Source organism: Sinohyriopsis cumingii, chromosome 12, assembly GCF_028554795.1.
Source record: "Sinohyriopsis cumingii isolate HCF-2022 chromosome 12, ASM2855479v2, whole genome shotgun sequence".
Classification (NCBI taxonomy): domain Eukaryota; kingdom Metazoa; phylum Mollusca; class Bivalvia; order Unionida; family Unionidae; genus Sinohyriopsis; species Sinohyriopsis cumingii.
Genome location: NC_142972.1, coordinates 68,049,058 through 68,071,785, shown reverse-complemented (window position 1 = coordinate 68,071,785; position 22,728 = coordinate 68,049,058). Strand labels below are relative to the sequence as shown.

Here is a 22,728-nt window from a genome sequence, read left to right as displayed (position 1 = left end):
CGTTGGTGTTCTCCACATCCCAAGTGGCGGTAGAGAATCTCAAAATCATGCTCACACAAAAACAACATAATGCGTTATTTGAGCACGCACGAGATTGACCATTTAAATGTCCCAGTCCCAGTTGGTCAAACAAGCGGATTATTATGTGCTATAGGAGCACTATTTCCCTCGCTGGCTCCGAAAATCTTAAAGGTATTAAGCTCGTTAAAACTATCCACAGCTACAAGACAAGATCGCTCAGAAACATCATCACTTCAGTCTGTAGTGCTAGCAACCCCGGATACGGCTGCAGTGCTACCAACACCGAGGACTGGATTTTACAAGCCAACACAAATATGGCTTATAAAGTTAACTTTAACGCTAACGCAGCAGAGTGGATAGTGTTATGCAAACTGATGTTATACAGCGAGAATTTAATATCAACAGGTTGGACTTGATCTGAACAAACATGAACGCGCTAACGTGGTTGTCGAGGCTAAGCGAGGATGTCCAGTCACCATACGGTTATATAAAGCACAGTTGGATGGAAATTATAAAATCACCGTGACTGAACAGTAGCATAAAAAATCCTTAAACACCGTTCAGCTGTATAGCCGTATAAATACGCATGTCGGCGACGCAGGCAATAAAGCAGGGTGGATTTCATTCTAAACTGCCGTCGCTGACTGGCGCATATTGCAGGATGTTTATGGGTTACTCGGTAAAAAGGTTAGCCGTGGTACCCGGGGAGGAAGGATGAAGCGGATAATTATTTATTCCTGGGACGGTGGGCCGCTAAGTAATTTTGATATCGTTAAACCAGGGATTGATAGCATAAATTCCAAGATCAGTGACCGGGCGCGATATTGACAAGTAAACACGCAAGACGGTGTTGCCACGCAAACATAGATAATTTTTTATGTACTAGGAGCACATTGGGTTTACGTTTGTCGTAACAAGGATTTACCTGGTGTGCAGTATTCTGACTCTTCTGGGCTGCCTCCGGGTAATGTCATACTCAAGTACACACGTGGTTAGCTAGCTTTATATATTCTCGTGTATAACTCTTCCAATTTCATTACATAGACAGTAACGCAGGTGGATTGTATTGAGTTTAATACATCCGGTCATGCGCCACTGGTGTTTCCCGCTTCACACATTACTGGGATTTAAGCAGCTTCCAGCGTTGGAAAATGACATTAGAGAACAACGTGTATTGGCGTAAATCAAGTTTTATGTAAACCGTAATGTAAAAAAATTGAGCCTAAAATTAAAAAAAAGTGTATAGTGGATCATAGTATTCGACGACTAAACGTTTCAACGTAAATGTTAAAAAAATATGTACGGTTTGTCGCCACCGCTTCAGTTTGGACGAGCAGTGGATTCGATGTTAGGAAAATTGGTTTGATCACGTGACGGTTGGACGTTATCCGGAATTATGTACACAGAACCATATAATCATCTGGAGAAATAACTTCACGCAAACGATCAACCGCTGCCAGGACAAGAATCTTATAATCATGTCGGCGCTACAGTGATGAGACATGATATCTGTTACCGATAAAACGGTTGCACGCGCAATTATTAGTGCTAAACATAAACTTGGAGCTGGCACTCGCTAAATCGGGGTAAAAAATATGGTTGGCTTAAGACAAGCAATTTCAAATGTGTCCATATTATCCTGCGAGTTTCAGGTGCGACCAACGATAACATCGTGGTATTTACCGGCGACGGAAAATGCAAGACTCAAGCGTACAAATCGGAGAGACGATATGAGATATCCTTAAACACGTTGCTAAAGCTGGCGATACAATGAACGTGAACTCAATCTCGGCGGAGATATAATTGCTAATTTGAGAGAACGTGAATTGGACAATGATGTTGCAAGAAAACAGAAATAAAAAACAGGTGTATAACAACGACATCGCGATAAGGACCTCGTTAATTACGATCTGCGATGGATTGGCCATATTTAGATCTGAATATAATAATCACGTGACCGCGTTTGATAAATTTCGCAAAATAAAAATAAAGTCGCCATTCGTTTTTTTGAGATCCAATGGTCGCCAACGTTAAGCTTGTTGACATCGCAGAACAAAATCAAAAGATTACCGTCGGTGTTGTTCAAAGGATTCCATTCATCAACACGGTATGGTATACACAGTAGCGTCTGGATAAGCAACATGGTCACAACAAAACAGCTCCATCAAACATACCGCTGAGGTCATCTCTCCGTGTTTAGCCTTTTCTACTGATCTCCCTTCCCCCTTTAATACGCTAAAAGTGTGTGCGGAAGTTATTTGATATTTATGGACGAAGCAGCACACGACATTTGCCAAAATTCAAATAATTCGCTACTGTTTACGTGTTTATTATATGCATATGAAAGAATAATATTTTTTTTTCATTCAGTTTTGCAACAGTTTTCTTGTTCTGTCAGTTAGATATGATATAAAGGTTCTGCAATTTGCATTTCATCACACTTTCTATCATCATGAATTAAAGTTTACTGATTTTTTTTAACGAGCAAGCCAATATAATTTCTGGTTAAAACAATCGAGGTTTTTTCACCCTTCTGTACCCCTGAAATTGTGCGGTCGTACACAGATCGTGGGACAGCATAACCAATCGTATGATGACGATCCACTATGTACTCGCCAACCGTTTCGGTCGTAAAATAGAACCTGGGACGTTTTGCGCGAGGCAGTTAATGACGTAAACATCCGGGACTTGAAACGGTATAAAAGCAGCGTCTGGACATTTTCATCATTTCTGGTGTTATTTGCTTTGCTGCGTCAGTGAACGTACGAGCAAATAAACCTTCCAACTTAAAACGTTTTGATAAAAACAAATCAGGTTGATTAATTACCAGCTAAAGAATGGCACAGACAAGACCACGTCAGAACTACCATGCCGAAAATGAAGCCGGTATCAACAAGCAGATAAACATGGAGCTTTATGCCAGCTATGTCTACCAGTCCATGGTGAGTTGCAAACAAAATGGCTGCCAGGGCGATGTTAAAGAACAGCACTATGATGTTTTACGTGTTATGTAGTTTGCTAGGCGTGTCTGCTTAATTAGCACTTTATGTACTATTGTACATGGTCTTTTTTAGCTGTAATTTTTTTCTTTTTTTATATACCATACGATTCAATATCGCTGAAGCGGAATAACGTCGCAGTTTCCTAGGGGACGATCATTAAAGTCATTAGTCACGTGGCCAAGTTGTACCAGGTGGTATGATAATTTAATAATAGGTATTGAAATTAACCATTTAAGACCTGTCTCTATTTAGTTTGGCAGGATAACGGTTTAAAAATGTATGCGTACCTCAACTAGATAATCGTAAAAGCCAGCGTGACTTGCCAAAACACTGAGTATACAGCTTTGAGTTTAGTGATGCGTGTAATTTTGCACTTGATTAAAGGCGGCATGCCACCATGTCGGCCAGTTCTGCGTAACGATACGTTATTTCTTTAAACATCGGATCACATGCTGTTTTGGGTCAAAAATTCATTTTGTATCGAGAAAGAACGATCGCAATTTAATTCATAAAAGTGTTATAAAAGTGTACAAAAATATCCGGCATTTCGACTCAAAAGTGCGTATGAAAATGTGATTTCTGAATGTCATCATGAAGCCCCACTCAATGACCTTCTTGAACCGGTCACCCGGGAGAATCCGATTTTACTACGTACCTTATAGAATCATACAAATACATTACATAAAAGATGGAAATGCATACCATAAAACAATACTGCATTTTAATCCAAGTTTCCATTTTTGCAGGAAGTTGTCCCACACGTACAAAATTGTCTGCTACCCAATGTGTCAACTTGCCACTAAAATATAAATTCTCAAGAAATTCACTGGGGTATAGTCTGTTTCTAAATTCTTAAGTAATTTTTTCACCATCAGCAAGACGTAAATAGTTAATCCTATTCATTGTTGTTTCTCTTCCACATAAGATATTTTTTAATATAAAATGTTGAACTTTACTAATTTTTTTACAAGATCGGTTTTGTTTGCTTTATATATCTTGCCATTCATTAGCATTGTTACATTCAATTTTGTAAAACTAACTATAAATATCTGACCTAATTAATCAACTGAAATGCTGACATAAACATAGCTGCCAACCCTTGCGAATCGGGTGTGAATTTCACAACTTTTTCAGCAATTCACGACCGCAAAGCCAAAAATTTACGAATTCTCCAATTCTCAATTATTTTAAATCTTTAATAAAATAACAGATTTCCCGTTAAGCGCTAATCGTGATATTCGCAGTTGCCAAAACGGTCTGGTACTGCTGGTCATGATATTACTAGAGCTACAGCCGATTAGTACAGTTGGCCTGGTAGCAAGCATTTTAGCCTATTTTACTATATATATATATATATATATATATGTATATGAGTAGTTTTACAAATGCTTTCAAGAGAAACTGGGGCTTAACCGGAATTTTGCTATGCACATGCGTCATCAACACTGATTTGAGTTACCATTCAGCATCGCATGTAAAATCTTGAAAATGTCTTCACCACCAAGGAAAAAGATATGTATTGCATGGCTTGAATTTAACACAAATTTCTTTGTAGCCAGAAGGACTAGTATATTGAGAAATTTACTAGTCCTGCCAAATCTTTACTAGTCCTGTTTACAAAACAATGTCGCACAGCTTTCATGTACATTTACCGAATCAATTTTAAAGTTTGAACAACCCGCAACAAAACTGGATGTTTTCTGTGTTTTTGCGAATTGCATACACCAGTTACACCACATAACGTTCCTTTCCTCGTCATAATTCAGCCATTCCGTCTTTTGTCCATTTCTTCTGAAATTTTCCATTACGCTTCTCCCTATCTTAAGAATTATTCCTCATCATTCTCATTCAACTTTTGCTTTTTTCCCGGTGGCTGAACACCTATCAAATGCCACATTTTGCCTGTCTTATAAGGAGGGAATTGTGGCTTGTTTTGAAATACGAGATGTTATAGTATAGCTGATGCGAATTATTTAAAGCAAGAAAAGGAATGGCACAGTGCCCTTTATAAGAAAGTCAGCAAGAAACACGTTTCTTTGCCTGCTTTCACAATTAAATGGCCTCTACCTAACAAAGACTTGACTTAAGCGGATGTTCTGCATGATCAAAGCAGTGGCTGTTGTAAACGTTGTGAAATATTAGCATCAGAAGATAGTGTTAGTTTCAGCTTATCAGATTAATTAGGTTCAAACGAAGCATGACACTCGACGCGTTGTATTTAATAGCTCCAATTACGGTATCGTAAGTCGTAAGTTTGGTAATTTTCCTAATTAATCGAATTCTATGTGATGTTGAAATTAATAATAAGGCGGAAAAGTTTCAAATCTTGGATGCCCATGCTCAGAGATTTTAATTCCCAACAAATGTACAGCATTCTGCTTGGAGATTTCCAAGTGTATTCAATTATTTGTTAATTCTTGTAAGGGAAAAATATAAAAGCTATTCTTGTCATCATAGAAAAAGTAGTTGTATAGAAAGGATGTGTCAATAATGTAATCGTAATAAATTGACCTCATTCTTATAATTATTTCGATGGAAATGTGAAATATGTAGTTTCCTGTTTGTGACTGTTGGAGCGTTTGGGTAGCGAGCAAAAAAAAAACCACAAAAAAAAACATGCAAACTAATTTCTTTGAATAGTTTTTGATGTGTTCTTTTGTGTGGTATACTGCTTTGTAGTTTGTTACTGTGGTCAAGTGAATAAAGTGTGATACCACGTTCTTTTTTCATTTAATTTGTTATCAGATTAATTAGGATCAATTACCAAACTTCCGTTAATGACGGGACCATACTTAGCGCTGTTAAGTGAAATGCACACAATCGGATGGATTCTTGTTTTAGAAATGTACCTTTCCAAGGCAGAAATTGACTTAATCTTCTCATGCTAATATTTTATGACTGTCTACAATGGCCAATGTGTTGATTCTACAGAACATCAGCTAAGTCAAGTCTTTATTAGGGAATGGCATAAACAAACGCTGACTATTGATAACTGAAACTTGCTAGCCCATCGGCCTATTAACATTATGAAAGTTACTAGCCCGACAGGAAATGTGCTAGCCTCGGGCTAGCAGAATACCGCTAATTTCGAGCCCTGTATTGCTCAAAAAATGAAGTTTAATTTGGAATATATCAAAAATTGGCCGTGCATTCTGCCATTAAACATTGATACATGTCGTGCTTTTTGCACACAGTGTGCCACAAATTGTAGTATTGGTGATGGTCACAGAGATGTGAGGAAGCACATCTGTTGCAAAAAACACGTAGAATTTGGGAAAATTAAGAATTTGCAGATTTCAGCACTGGAATATTTTAAGCCATTGGCGGAAGACCTGCAAGCTACCAACGCTGAAGCATTATTTGTGAGTTTTCTTGTTGAATACAATCTACCTTTATCAGCAGGAGACCGTGCTAAATATTTGTTCCGACAAATGTTCCCGGACTTGAAAATCACTTCCAAATTTTCCTGCGGAAGAACCAAAAGTGCTTTATTTAGTTCCTCACAGCAACAGTGACAGCCAAAGAGTATTTTCTCTAGTGATGAAAAATAAGACAGACTTTAGGGCCTCCTTAGCAGCAGAAAATTTGGCAGCAATTTTATTCACCAAGATCAACCAGCAGGCAAGAAGTCTGAACTGTTTCAAAAACAAATTTACGATCAAGCGGTTGAGGAAGTTCAAGTCTGCCACAGTATCTTGTCTTGATAAATAACCACAAGAACAAGTGAAATTTATGAATACCATAATAAATAGAAATGCAGATATATTTCTGCATATATGTAGTGGTGGTTTTTGTATTGCGATCTTGATAACAGTGTAGTATTGATGGTCAGAGTGGATGGAGTTGTTATCATGGTATTTTTCACTAATTCATGTCCAAATTCACAACTTTTTATCCCTATTTTCACTAATTGTGAGCCTGGAAGGTTGGCAGCTATGCAGAAACAGTCCAATATAATGCATTTCATTTCTATTGCCCAATTAATAAATATCACATATTTTCAATGTTTTGCACTGAATAGACCGACATATTGTGAGTCAGGACAACACGGGGTTGGTATCCCCTGTGTCCAAAATTAATTTTATTTTGAATAGAATATTCTGGTGACAGCTGCCTCTTTTCAGATGGTAAGCATTGCTATATTTTATTTTCATAAGTCGGTCGAATTGGGTATGCATTTTGCTTCAATACTGGAAACGGAAACCTTAAGTGTGCAGAAATGCCAGACAGCATTGTAAATGTACAATACCGGAGCAACAGGGGATGATGTTTTGTATGGAATTTTAGATAGAAGCAATATAAATGGAACATTTTCTACATAGTTCCCTTCGTTGAGGAGGAAACATTTTATCTCCAAAAGTCTGAAATTTTTACAACCAGTTATGTCTAGACTTCCTTTTTTGCACAGGTCCTGGCGTAATATTGTATGGTTTATGAGGGTAATGAATATAAGTATGTAATAATGAGACCATGATTAATTGTAACATGGTAACATCACTCCGTGGAAATGCATTTTCACAATACCTTGAGCATAGCTTTTTCAAGGCATTTTGGAAAGAGCAGACATCATACGAGTGAAGAACTATTTTGACAAGTTTGAATATCCTTATGCACAAAATGAGAGGTACTTTCATCAAAAGCTTTAACCCTTTGTAAGTGGACTATTTTGAAATGGACACAGGACGACTCGGTGCTGGATTACCAGATAGGTAGGCCTAGGGGCCCAGTGACAAGATCAAAATAATATTGATAGAATATATTTGGAGATAATTTGCAAGGGGGTCCCCAAGATTTAAACTGCCTAGGGGCCTCAAAACGGTTTAATCCAGCACTGGGAAAACTTGACATTTGATTTTCAGTGACCAGTTATAGTATTGGAGGTATTGAGCAGTAGGGTTTGAATAGTGACTTGTTACAAATATTGTAGTCTTTCTGTATGTAGTATGCATCTGCATTTATAGAAAGAGTACTTGGAGACAATACTGTTAACTGATCGGAGCCAAGATATTTGAAATAAAATGTTAACAGCCATGTATATATGTTTTAATATGACTTTCAGATTTTTATTCTCTTAAAAAAGACCAAGACTTAAGCTAAAAAGGCTCAGATTCCTTCTTTTAAGGATGATATGCAAAGATTTTGATGGTCTTTTCTCATTTAGTCTTACTACTTTGACCGGGATGATGTGGCCCTGAAAGGATTTGCCAAATTTTTCAAGAAGTCTTCTGAGGAGGAAAGAGAGCATGCAGAGAAGTTCATGAAGTATCAAAACAAGCGTGGTGGCCGCATCGTCCTCCAGGACATCAAGGTCAGTAAAAGGAGACAATTTGTTTTTGTGGACACTTTCTGTCATTGATGGAATATTCACACAGTACATTGAAACGGTAATTGAAGGAAAGTATGAAACATGCATATGCTGGTTGTCATTTTATCAATTTGTTTACATGACGTGGCATTAAAACTTTTTTATTTGGCTCGGGCCTTGGAGGAAGTTATATATACCAGCTTCAAAGAATGTTATTTCTTCTTGTTACTTACATTGTAGGCATCGGAATGGTCCTAATCCCAAACCAAAGTCAACAGGAAGATCTCTGGCATGTTGAAAGCATATGACCAGCATTGTAATTCTGAAAAAATGTCCAATGAAATGAAAACTTTTGTTCCATCATGATAAGGAAAGGATTTTAATAGATCGTTTAAATACTACTGATATCCTCCCCAATGAACGGTTCACATGTTAGCAGCATTGTAACCCAATTTGTAATCGGCCTGAATTGGTGACTGGATCATTGTCATTTTGCATGATGCGGTGTTTGATAACATAGTTCTGCTGAGTCGGGTGTATTCAGGTATGGGCACTTGTGTGAAATATTCACAGAAAATGTCCTTTTTATACATAAGATCTCATTTGCAGTTACTCCACCTCGTTACGTAAATATCTTTATCCTTTGTCATGTGATTTCAGAAGCCTGACCGGGATGAGTGGGGCACTGGGCTGGATGCAATGGAAGTGGCTCTTGATCTTGAGAAGAGTGTGAATCAGGCTCTTCTCGACCTCCACAAGGTGGCAGATTCTCATGGTGACCCCCAGGTGAGTAGTTCACATATATAGACAATCTCCATGGAGATGACCATATTTATAAGTGATCAAGACCTTTAAGTCTAGTCTGTAGACAATACTCTACAATAAAAACATGTATTTCTACCCACTTGGGTCCCCACCCTGCCACATTGATGATATTTAGACTAGAACCATTTTTACTGCGCCTGAATAGCTTTAGTGGATATGCAGGACACTTGAAACTGTCTACTGTGGGCAATTGATGGGGCCTCACATTAACTGCCAATGTAGATTTGATCAGTTAAAGAAAGGTTTGTACTCTAAATATTGCATTAAAGTTTGATGCCTTTGGCCAGGGGATATTGAATTTGTACTGGTATGGTACAATAATTTCATTGTGCAGTTAGCATATCATACTGTATAGATGAAAATTATTCATGGCTGCTTCATTAGCATTCATGCTTTTCAGCAATACATGTTCACATTCCATGCAGGGCATGTAATCCATCAGCCAGAAGAAAATGATAACAAGTGTCAAAAATTCAATATTTATAATGTTTAGAAAAGTTGCTTTTAATTTCTCCTTTTGCATATTTTCATATCAGATGATTATAATGCAGACAATTTACAATGAACACATGATAAAAATATTTAAAATTGTTTTCGTTCCACATGGTAGATGTATAATATATTGTACAGGTCTGAATCTGTATCCTTGAAAAACTGTTACAAGAAGAAGAAGAAAAAACTGCAATTATTTAAAAAGTAAAGTGGTACAATGAAGTATTTGCATATAAGCCGACCGTCGTTGAAGTCTGATCTTGATATTCAGTATTTCTTAGAGGACCAGACAATGGTACATTAGTATCTTGGGCAAGTTTTTCATGCAAGATGCCTGCATACAGTGCTTTAAAAAAAGTCTTAACAGCTCGATGCCCGGGGGCCTTTGGTTTCAGATTGGGCCCGTCTTGTATTCTTAGTGAGGAGCCCATTGGGCCTGTTGAAAAAATAGAATTTACCTTATTTTCAATCAGCTGATGAAATGCTGAAATTTATTTTCAAGATGCTGACCTGTCAAGACTGTGTGTAATGTCAAACCCACAATTTTGTACTCCCGAAAACCCTGACTGGTTTGTTTTTTTGAATAATGTGATTTTTAGCAGTTTTTGGAATGGAACAAAAATGTAAACTATAGTGTATGCCTGTTACCTGTAGCATATATAAACAGTGTGTATTACTGATTGGATCTGATGTAAACTATCATTCAGGCAATTAAAAAGCAATGAGGTAAGGTATAAATCAACATCTCATGGTTTACTTAATTGGCTTACAAAAGCTAATGTAGTACGTTTTAAGACTGCAGTGGTTGAGCCCATTGTGCTACTTTGCATACGTTAAAAAAGATCAACAAAGTAATTTTTAAGAAAAGGGCAGGAAAGGCAACGACTATCCCAGGTGCTTGTATTAAAGATCAGGTTTCAGTTTGACCATTGCTCTAGATGGGAGATTATTACTGCTGCTACATGAAATTCAAATTTAAAATAAATAGAACGGATTGGATTGTGTCACTTTTAGAGATCTAGAAAGAATGACCTCTTTGGAGTTTCAAATTGAAACTGAACTAGAAGTCCCTAAGGTCTAAGTCAACTACAGCAAATTTTTAGTTGAAAATCAAAGGTGAACATTTTGGGTCTGGTTAACCAAAATGACATACAGATGGGGGAGACCATTTCACCAGAATCGGCTCCACCACTCAGCATGGACTTTGTATTTTTCTGGTCATTTACTTTAGGTTTGCAGTGTTGCTTATGTGGTGAAATTTTGGCCATGTGAATTTTTAGTTCAGTTTTGTGGTATGTAGGAAATTATTTATATTCTTAACCAATAATGAACTTTTTTATATTCTGTTGGCCAGATGATGGACTTCATCGAGCACGAGTTCCTAGAAGAACAGGTGAGTTCCATTAAGGAGCTCTGTAACCACATTACTAACCTCAAGCGTGTTGGACCTGGACTTGGGGAATACATGTTTGACAAGGAGACCCTGGATGGTGACAGTTAAACTGGGGCATTGATACAAGATCCAGCCCTAATAAATTGGACTTTCTGTCTATCTTTAGAGGTTCTTGTTCAAAAGTCATAGGGCTGAAGAAAACTGTTTTAACAGTATTCAAAGAAAAAATTAATAAAAAAATGGAAACTTGATAGTTTGTTTTTCAGTATTACTGCCTTTGTGCATATTTTGGTGTTATATATGAGATTGATTGTGTGAGCAATTGTATTGTCTAAAGAGTTTTGACAGGCCGTGGAATGTTTTCCCTTGAAAATATGGATATCAACATCCAGTGCACAGTAGTTGAAGAGTAATCGCTTTATTAAACTTGAATGACCTGTAATGAGAGACTACCCTATCAGGCCAGATCGGGGCAAGTGTTTGAGGGGGTGGGTTCCAAAATTTCAAAAGAGCTCAGACTTCTCTTCGAAGAGGACAAAAGCAAAAGTCATTGTGTCTGTTTCCTTAAAGTGTGCATAATACCCAATAAGCATGCACAAGACTAAATGACAGTAAGATTTAAAGTGACAAATGTTCGTGTGTATGTTTTATCTTTTTTAACCAGGGGATGGGTATGGAACACATCTCTCCCCATCCCCTCCTGAATCCAGCCCTGTCTTATGCGCTACAGGGCAGTGGCATTTAATTCCATGTTTTATATATGGAATGCGTTCTTTCCCACTATTCACACTGGTCATCTTGTCTTCAGCAGGAGCCCATTTACCAAGTACTGTCTTGCTTGTTAGCCATTAAACCATCAAAAAGAGAACTATTAACCAGTCCTATGTTACTCGAGACCATCTACCGAATACAGAGTCTCTCACTGGAGGTAGTCATATTTACAAAATTGTTGATTTGTGATCAGAAGAATTGTGGAGGAAAAAATTTAAATTTTGCGTTCAGGTTTTGGTTCCAGTTCTTTTATTTGCTTACAGAACATAACCTCATGATGGATTTTAGTCCTACACGTACATAGGATTGTTCATTGTAAAGCTAAGACTATTTACTTGGTTAGAGAAATCATTGTGAAACTAAGATGATCCATTGTATAATAACAGCTCAACGCTGATATTGAGGACAATGTCATGGAACATCTGCATTAAGGTTTTGATTAAGTTTTTCATTTGATTTTATTTCCGTAACTTCTTGATGGAATTACTACTTTAGATAAATCATTTAGAAACTAGGACTAAACTGTTACCTGCTTCTCTGCTATTATGGGAGTCAAGGTCAACAGTTGTAGAACAGTTTTGGTTAATTTCTTTTTAAATGGGGACCAATATATGAAGTTGTTTGCATTAGCAACATGCATAATGAAGAGAATGTTGGCTTGCCTCTATTCTTTCATAAGTATGATCTAAATTTCTTTACATGTATTACTTGTGGAATACTAAGAACTATTCAAAGCAGGCATCTGATTTCTGTTTGGAAGGTGAGCCTGACTCGGTCCAAAGTGCACTAAATTTAGCAGTTATCATGATAGTGAAAACAAATTTTGCTAGGTTATAAATATTTAAAAAAGGGTCTGCAGCGGACCTCAAAAACCTTGAAAGACCCAGCACTTCATTTTGACTTGAGAAACCCCCACAAAAAGCTTCAAGAAACCTTTACATAAATGATTTGAAAAATGTACAGCTTTATGCTGACCTGATAAAAATGCATTTTTGCACATGGTTTTTCATTAGGCTAGCCTAGCAGTCGAGAAAGCGTGCAAACTGGGCAAGCTGAAGACATATGGGTTAAGGAGTAAATCAAAGCAAGGTTAATTCAAATTTACAAGGGGTGGGGGGCATTTATTATTTACCTGCAAATAATGCTAGATGGGAAGAACATGGATACACACTGTTTAATCTTTTTAATTCATTTGAAGAAATATGGAATATTAATGTTTATTTAGTTCAATGTACTATAAAAAAAAATGTTTCTATTTTGATGTGTTGCAAATTCCTTGAGTACTGTTGATCTCCAATTGTTTTAAATGTTGACTACTTGTTATTTTATGTCGACTTTCAATCAGCTTCTGGCATAATAATTCAGGATTAGGGATGGAGACAAAAACAATACTGAGACCCTGGTAAATCCAGAAAGGGAATATTCCTTAAAAATGAAGATTTCAAAATACCACATAGCTGTTAGCAATAGTAAAACTCTTTTCCAAATAAACTGACTTTAAGAAACGGAGTATGCATGATGGTTGGAAAGGGTCTGACAAACTCAAAAGCATACTTTATTAACTTTTTTTTAAATGTTAAACTCGCTGTGGAAATAAACTTGTAACAGCTCTGTCATGAACTTCAAATTTCTTTTAAAACCTTGAAAAAAGTCTAAAGTAACATTGATCTTGAAAAATTTAATGGAAGTTATTGGCTGTTTTTTTTTTTATGTTTTCAATTTACCTTTGAAGTCCACACCGATGCATTGAATGACCAGGTGGGGCTAGCAGTCTTCTGAGTGGTGCATATGGGCAAGCTGTAGAACCCAAATTACATCAGTCACCAAAATAATGAGAATTCCAAAGTACTTTAACACTGCCTAAGATACACGGATTAGACAATACCAGCTGTTTAAATAAGAGAAAACCTGGGAAACCTTTTCTTCGAAAGCAATCCCGATGCCATTGTATGACTGACCTAAAATGGATATAGATGCATTTCCATCTTCTTGGTCTATCCGTGTTTCATAATTGGCTGAGGTGGTCAGAATGCATCTATCTCCATACATTCGAGGTATGTTCCATAGGATTGACCTCATAGTTGTGAATGATGTTTTGTGTTGTTTAGAGAACACATACTTCGTAAATTGGGTGAAAATTTGAAATGGGTTGACCAAAGATGGACGATTGTGACATTGGATCAGTTTGGAATGACCGATTCCACAATACATAAAATAAAATGCTTTCGGTTCATCTTGCAAAAATCTAGAAATTCCAGGAGGTGCTCACAGCTGGGACCATTACAAACAAAAGGTCAATGTGTTAGAGGTATATCGAATATAGCCTAGGGGATTTACTGTGTTTAACCATTAAACTATTAAAAGAAATATTAAAACTTATTAGTGTTTGTAAAGTGTCAAATTTTGAATTTTAATGAATCCTAAGGTTGAATGCATTGAGCATTAAAATTTTATCACATTTAAGCCAGAAAAGTTTTGGTGAAGGGTCACTTTGACCCTTACTTTCTCACCCCGTGTCGGTGTTAAAACTTGAAAGGCTAGAATGTACGACTCTGTGAGATTGTCCAGTCATTGCTATGCTGCTCTGAGAAAGTAAACATTTGAGGTACCAACCATAACCGCTTGATAGGAACCCATGTCAAACTATCCTTTTCAAAGGGAAATTGAAATGCCCCGTACCTCATTTATGCTGTCTGAACTCTGACAGAAGAAATGATTATCTTGGGATAATTTATAAACTGCTGCTTGTGATTGGGCAGATTAAATTAAGGCGTACACTTTGAAAGTAATATGAATTTCAAGTGATGACCTTAATCTTAAATTTCCTGAGAGAAGTTGGACTACGAGGATGCCTTATAAATAGTGCTTTCCTGGTTAAACAAGAAAAGGGGACCAGGTGGCTGTCTTGTAAGAAAAGACTGGGTTTAGTGCTAGGAGGCACAATTTCTGAAAGGTATGCAATTTACATTTCCCACGTAATTTTCTATTTTTGGATTGTTTTATGCAAATGTGTTTGATATGACTAGGATCCATATTATGTATAGTTTACTTGATTTCATGGAAATCTGTTGATGCTAGAGTAGTTATGCAATTTATCTCTTTAATTTTACACTTACTAGTTCACTGATAGAACTATCCAAATTCTCATGTGTAGGATTTCATAGAGTTTTATGAAATAATTTTCTTTGTTAGGATGATAATGATTATCATGGGTTAATGATAATCGCTTTTATATCTGATTTTGTAATGTTTAAATAAATCTTGGAAGTTAGGGATTGCTGTGAGCTAGAGTTATGTGAATTTTGTGAATTGTAACCGAGCATGTGGTAGCATTAAAGGTCCACTAGAATGTAATATACAGAATGTTCATTTTTCGCTAAATAACTCAGAAATGTGCATTGAAAATGCATATTTTAACTCGGAGAAGAAAATATGTATATACTTCCAGTAATAATAGGATTTCCGGAAGTGACGTACCGTCGGGAAGTTCCTCAAGTTTAGCGTATGTAGTGATGGCTGAATTTAGTGATGATTCAAGTGAATTTACAGCAGATTTGTCATGCTCATATTCGTCGTGTGAGTAAGGTGATCTAGAACGGTGCTGTCCAACCTTTTTGACATCATGGGCCACTGAAAAAATGTTGTTCTTGAAGCTGAGGGCTGCAGCAGAAAACTGAAAAGTAATGACTATACAGCTGATTGAGCTCTGGCGGGCCATTTAAAATCAGCTCGCGGGCCACGGGTTGGACAGCACTGGCCTAGAACATAATGAATCTTAAGAAAATTCTACCAGCTGAGGTTCAACAGTACCAATTTAAGCCCGAACGAGATGAAAGTGCAGATGAGGACCCAAAAGAGGACATAAAGCATAATGAGGCTGAGTAGCACTTGTGCTATAAATTCTGGTAATTACAATCATACTTATTATTCTTTCGTTAATGTTATTTCAATTTCATAATGAAAAGAGAAGGGCACGAATTTAGGCGTAACTTGGATGTCTTCAGAGCAGATTGTCATGTGGGCGTGGTTCATCAGTAACTAGTGGTTAAAAGTCAAACACTTAAGACTCGGACTGTGTGAGGTGTAGAAAGAAAATACCTTTTTAACTTTATGACAAGTTTGTTCTTTTAAACTGTGATGAAATGCAGACCCTAAATGTACTTTGGGTGTGATTGTTTGCTACCCTCCAGATAGTAAAATGAAAGAATTTTATCAAAAGAAAAAGTAATTAGAGACATTGTGTATCCAGATATTCAGCAAGCATATATTTTCTCTGTGGGTCTAGGTGTTTAATACCAGGGCAAAGGAAGTATACATATTTGTGGGGGACCAAATCTTGAGAATAATAATAATGATACATTGTTGATTATTGTTATGTTGTTGTGATACATTAGGAAGAATAATAGTCTAACCATGCATCACACATATATATATCATGCTTTAACATGCAAGAACTTCTCATAAATTTTACCCACAAGATTGCTCTCTAACACAGTAATAAATGGAGTATTTACTATGTATATTGGTGTACCTGTGGAAATTGCAGCAGTAAATGAATAGTCGAGAAGTGTAGATGCTGTAAAGAGAATATGATTTTGAATAAGGCTGAGGATGTCAGGGTGGATTGTATCAATTTTCATCCAAGATTTCATACAGTTTGCTTGGATGAATATGTCCTGGAAGCAACATACTGTGCCTACATTCAGCAATATGGAAATTGCAATGAAATCCTGTCCAAGTACATGAACACTTGTAGGCAAACTATTCTTACAGTAGTTAAACTTATGGTGCCACTGTTAAGATCAATTTTGGAACAAGTGATTGCTTTGTATGCATGTGAAAATTATGCCAAAATTCCTTTTCCCAAAATATCCTTCCTTTATTAACGAAATGTACCAATACTATCACTTTACTTGAGTGTGGAAATTTTACCCAAACCTTTCATTTTGCTAAAATATTATACTAAAATCACTAATCCATTATCTTGGAAATTCTAATGAAAAATTTCTTAATCCTCTGAAATTTCATTTCTTGAACAGATTCTATTCTATGACATTACAAACATGTTGCTGTTCATGTTCACATTTGATTCATTTAGCCTCCTAACACTGGTTGTAGTAGAATCTATTTTTATGCTAAAGGCATTGACTCTGAAAACATGAATTAACAGAAATGAAATAACATAACTTTATTGAGCTTTAAAAATTTGTTGTATATTATATTTTCAGTCATAATAGATACCTGGCTGCATAGAGGTGGCACTAACTATCAACTACAGCTTCCTGACCACTTCCTCCAGCATTGCCATCAATTCATCAACATAGTCTGGGAAAAAAAGTTACCCCAATAATTCAAGAACCTGAAAACTCGTCCACTGCCTATATTCATACTGACAATTTACTAAAGAGAATTAATGGAATTTGAAACAAGACTTAATTAGTATTCAATTTAACATACATATAAATCATAGTTTAATGAATGAATAATAATAATAAGTTTTGTTAAGATATACAGGGATGGCCCTGGCTTTTAAAAAGTTGTCGCCAAACATATTGCCAACCTCAATATTTTGTTGTCAATTTTCAAAAAATGTCACCAGAACAAGTAGTGAATATATTGCCAAGTTTGTTAATGTAAGAGGCAATGAAAAGTCTATTAATGCAGAAGATGGGATAGTTATTACTTCATTAACAACAAGCAATACAGCTATAATATTACAAAATAAATCATTACATGACTGTTTTGCACTATTAAAATATTATAGAATGTCACAAGATGATCCGTCACAATTTTAGGGCTGCCCACTTGTTGAATGCATAAGAATTGTGCATATCTACTTTAAGGTCTGAGAGTTGGGTGGGCATGAAATGGAAATAATCATTAATTTTTTATGCCATAAATATTTCATTTATAATTAGACATGTTCTGATTATATATATATATATATATATATATATATATATATATATATATATATATATATATATATATATATAATTAGCAAGAAGGTGGCATTAATGCAGCAATCTGTAATACAGATGTACATCACAATAAATATTTTAAGATTGTACATGTGTTTTTCCCCCATGTTACTATTTAAATCCATAGAATAAGCTATAGTATAATGCTCTCAATACCTGTGTGATACGCAACTGGTGCAGCTTTGGAACAATCGTGGTGGTAGTAAGCCGCAAAGAAAGTGTTCTTCATGGCACTGATAATGGCATTTTTACTTTTACTAATAGCAGCGAACTTCGCTACTTCCATGGTCTTTGCATCCTGCATCACCGTTAGTGTATAGGTATGACTGTTGTTATCTGAAAAAAATACATTATCAAATGTAAAATATCTACTTTCCTGACATCTACAATATCATTCGTTTTTTAAAATAGAAACGTTGGATATTAAGCAAATCTATTTTACGTGTATTATTTTCCAAATAATAGTTTTGTAAGTAACTTTATTTAATGACGTGTTAATTATAAAAGATGTGATCGTACTTTGCAATGTAAGAGCTGTGACATATAATGTGACCGTCCATTTCATGCATTCATTAAATAAATGTCCCCCACCCCCCTTATGGCTAGCTTCACAAAGTACATCTCCATCAACCAGGAGTTTCTGAAATTTATTTTTGCCGTTCTTTACATGCTTTGCTTGTAGTGAATTGCTTCCTGAATCCCAAGAACGATCACTGAATGCTGTAGAATTTTTCTCAACAAGCAAAATAAGATCTCCATTCCCACCAATGAAATGCCTGGCAATAATGTACTGTATATATAAGCATAAATTCACACCCATTTCAGAAATTTGTAGATATAACAAAAAGGGCATGGTTTATTTGTCAATCAGTTGCATGTGCTTTCACTCACTGTAGAACAGGTGGTTTCTTTGAAGTATGTCGAATAGGCTTAAGTCTTACCTTCAGCTACTGTAAAGAATATTAAATGGGGGATACATTGGGGGTGGGGCAAATAAGGCACTCCACAGGGAGAAACAGCGTGTCCTTTTTGAAAATTTCACATGTATTGGAAAAATCCGAGAATATTTAGTGAAAATGATGCTTAAATATGGCGCAAAAAACCTTCGTCTGGTATGTCCCAATCTGCCTGTTTTCAGATTCAATCTCCTGACTTCGTCTTTGAAATGATTTAGTTTTTGCATGACACGCTAAAATAACTGTGGTATTAACTAATTTTATTCGATGACTATTTGAATTCTTTATGTACATTTGACACAGAAGGGGCATTTTTCGTTTGTTGGAATGTATTCTGATTTCATGCAACTATTGGAATTGATAGGACTTTTAGGAACTAGGAATTCATTCACCATGCTGTAAGTTATTTTAATTCTTTCACTCCTGTATTTTTAGAAAAAAATTATTTTTAATTATGCAAAACCTGTTTGTTTTGCTATTTCTTGTTGCGTAAAATTAGCATATATTACTTACCCCGCCTGGATTCAAGTTTTATGTTGCTCTTCTTTAAAATATGACAGCCAGTTGTAAATGAATTAACGACTTGTGCCTTGATACATATATCACAGAACATATGCTTTAACTTTGTATCAAATCTCAGCCACGGACGCCCAAGCTTTCAGCTGTCTGAAAAATTTTGGGAACTTTCGACCTGTTCATCATGATGTGGTGTTGCACTTGAAGCATTGCTACCATCACTACATGTAGATGATGCTGGACTGCTAGGTTTAATATCAGGTTCAGTGACTGTTGTCTGATGAATCTGCACTAAATCCAAATGCTGCTAAAATTTTTTTAACTTACTGTTAGGATGAGATGATGAACATGCAACGTCTGACTTTGGTTTACCCATGATAATGTTGCACTGTCGACAGTATATAATTGTGATTGAGATTTTTTTCCCATTTGCTTTGTATTTATACACAGCAATTGGTACTTCAAAGTTAATTGGTTTTCTCTGAAGTTTCAGCAAAACTTTCACTGGTATATTTATTTTAAAAAAACTGTGATTAATTGTTCAATTAACTGTAGCTGTTTCTGTTCACGTCTTCAGAGGTCGGTCGATTGTAATTATAGTCTAGTAGCATGATTGAGTGTATCAAAGCATCAGTACTCGAGCCAGATGTCAACATGAGCAGATTATGATGTAACAGTGCATTGTAAAGATGGGTTTGTCAATACAAACAAAGGATTTGTTTATGTAACATAGATTCTGTCTGTAATAATAGTGTCCATGTTCACAATGGTTCTACAGTTTTTTATGGCTCTAGAAAGTCCCTCTGTCCATAACTACTCTTCACTTCATTGATCTGAAGAGGAAAAAATGTGTTGAGCAAAATTAACAATACTATTATTTCTTGAAATGTGGCATCATCTCTACATAGCTTAAATGTGTTTACCAACATTTTAAAAATGAGCTTGTGCATAAGTAACATTGAAAAAGTAAACTCATTTTCTTGCATGAGCATCATGTATGGATGCTGACAAGTACATGAAAGTTTGCAATGCCTTTGCTCCTTCTCTTTATTTGCTGGACATTTATTTAACAACCTGTGTAGTAGGTGAAATTTTAGACGTGTATTCTGATCATCGTAGTTTTCACACAGATGAGGATTTCTCAAGAATATGTGTATCATTTAAAGTGTATCATTGCTAAATAATAACAAGGTGACAAGTGCTTGGTCTACTGAGTAAAACGCTTACATCATCATACTGCGTTTAGTTACTACAATGTTATATGTTTCGTTTACTTGTTGTTTTTATCTTAAGTATCATATCAGTCTGACACTGAACAGCAATATGGCATGATGGTGTATAGTCCCTGTAATAAAGAGTATGAAAAATGTGTTTCGTGCCTTTGTAATAGATCTGGTAGTTAACACATTTAGTCTTTTGCATGTCTGAATAATAATTGAAAATTGCACTAAATCTTTTTGCTTACTTTTACAACTAAGGGTTGATTATAAAGTCTGACATATTACCAATACATTGTAGTTTTTCCACAATATAAAAATTACATTATTGACTCGTATGTTGATACAATTTGTGAGGCCCTAGGAATCCATGTCTACTATGAAGCTATACAAACCATGTAAATAGGGAATGAATGGAAAGTTCACTGTGACATCAAAATGCACCACTGTATGTGTCACACCATCTACTGTCTTCGGTTCCAAGTGCTGGTTCTCAAAGTTCTCATTCAGTACCTAACAAAGATATATATATAATTAGAGCAGCATTAGAAGGTAAAATCTTTACACCAGCAGCATTAAAGTATTCGTTAAAATTCCTTTTAACTATGGTTCTGTACATATTGAGAATAATAATACTATACTCTCCACAATGAATGGACATTAGTATTCGCACAAGCAATGGGCTGTGGGTTTGACTCTGATTTGACCATCATCCGTTGACACAGTTGTGTATATTCTGGCAAATAAGGTAATTTACTCCCAGTGCCTCAACATTAAGGGGTAATTAGCCTTTACAATTATTCACGATCAATACAACTAGTATTCACAACATTTTGGCCTTGGCAGAAAACTTGTTTTATCATTATTATTATTGTTGAACAGGCATGTAATAAGCATGGGCATGCAAATTGATTTTTTCGGGGGGTGGGTGGGTAATAATGGGGAAGTGAGCGAAACTAAGATTCAAGGGTCACACAAACACGCGCTCGTCATGGTAAAGCAGGATTCATTTTGGGGGAGGGGTCGGGAGCTATCATGGTTTGCAAACACTAAACTCGCCCTATCCCATTGATCGTTCTTTTGCTAGGTATATTTGTGGCATGTGGTAGGAGCTGACAACCAATAATATAGCAAGATAAAGATGTATAGATATTTTACCCTAGCTAGCTCTCGCTTCTGTACAAACTTCTCTCTGTCTACATGTTGGTTTTTGTTTCGATTTGGTGTTCACGGACTCGGTTATCTGGCGAGAAACACGCTTGGTACTGCATTTGGCAGGAGTCGTCTGATGGTTGTAATACCAAATGACTCGTTAATTTTATAGACGGTATCGAAATCGTCGTCTCTCAAATGATCACTGCAGACTATCTCACCTGTCACTGGTTGGATAACGCTCGGTAGCATCTACTAAATGCAACTAATAACGAAAGTAGAAATGCACTGTACCCTACAGCACGTCACTTCCGCTTTGTCTCTGGGAAACCGGTCCTAAACACCGCAAAGGCAGGTAAAGTCTATTTTTGTTTTATTTGTATACATTATACTATTTTAACGTTGCTTTGATATTTAAATTTTTTAAAAAAGCGTGATTTAATGTTGTTTGAAAGTAAAATTAGTACATACGTACATTTAATAGAACAAAGGCAGATAGAGTATGACAAAGGCAATCTCAATGTGACAAAACCAGATTTAATACTTTTATATAATAATTATCTTATTGAGAGACACGTAATAATATTATGAAAGTGATATTAAATATTCTATTAACATTCATAATCATAAATTCATGATGTACTTTCGTCGAAAAAGATCGACCATGACAAGATTGATAGTACAAGTACAGTACATCATTTAACATGTTAATATCATACTTTGTTTCAGCATAATCATTACAGCATAATTATTACAGCGGTAATACAAATCTTTTATGTTGCTATTAATGTTTGCGGTATACAATGAGAAGAAGCGATTATGCTACAAACAGTAACAAATTACTCTGCCGTTGTCGGCAAAATCAAACGCGGTTCCTGACTATTTTACTATACAAATCTGTTCATGCAGTATTGTTCAAACTAATTATTTAATCAAATTTTAATTATATACAGGCGTCGACTATCTCAAACGTAGGCACATGTACTGTTACTGAAATGTCGCGCCTTCCGCGGTTTCGGGCTATATCAAAGGTATGTATTGTTTGCATCTATTAGCAGACTGATTAAACACCTGGCATTTTAAATTTGTGGATTATT

General features: G+C 36.0%; 2 protein-coding genes and 1 long non-coding RNA gene across 3 annotated transcripts; 1 reads left to right on the top strand and 2 right to left on the bottom strand.

Annotated features, from left to right (window-relative positions):
- Positions 1-2,698: 2,698 nt before the first annotated feature.
- Positions 2,699-11,289, top strand: LOC149786651 (soma ferritin-like). The gene is made up of 4 exons (XM_089977176.1): positions 2,699-2,963; positions 8,185-8,331; positions 8,989-9,114; positions 11,000-11,289. The coding sequence occupies exons 1-4, from the start codon at positions 2,859-2,861 to the stop codon at positions 11,144-11,146; spliced, it is 525 nt and encodes a 174-aa protein (XP_089833302.1). The 5' UTR covers positions 2,699-2,858; the 3' UTR covers positions 11,147-11,289.
- A 5,693-nt stretch (positions 11,290-16,982) lies between these two features.
- LOC149786650 (uncharacterized) lies at positions 16,983-19,612 on the bottom strand. Its single transcript, XM_089977179.1, has 3 exons — positions 19,260-19,612; positions 17,947-18,126; positions 16,983-17,134 (listed from the first exon to the last, which is right to left on the bottom strand). Exons 1-3 carry the CDS (start codon positions 19,357-19,359, stop codon positions 17,082-17,084), a joined length of 333 nt encoding a protein of 110 aa, XP_089833305.1. The 5' UTR covers positions 19,360-19,612; the 3' UTR covers positions 16,983-17,081.
- Positions 19,613-19,925: 313 nt separating this feature from the next.
- LOC149786649 (uncharacterized) lies at positions 19,926-21,923 on the bottom strand. The gene is made up of 3 exons (XR_016425002.1): positions 21,638-21,923; positions 20,875-20,992; positions 19,926-20,095 (listed from the first exon to the last, which is right to left on the bottom strand). It is a non-coding gene; the product is annotated as an uncharacterized LOC149786649 (long non-coding RNA).
- Between the last annotated feature and the right edge of the window lie 805 nt (positions 21,924-22,728).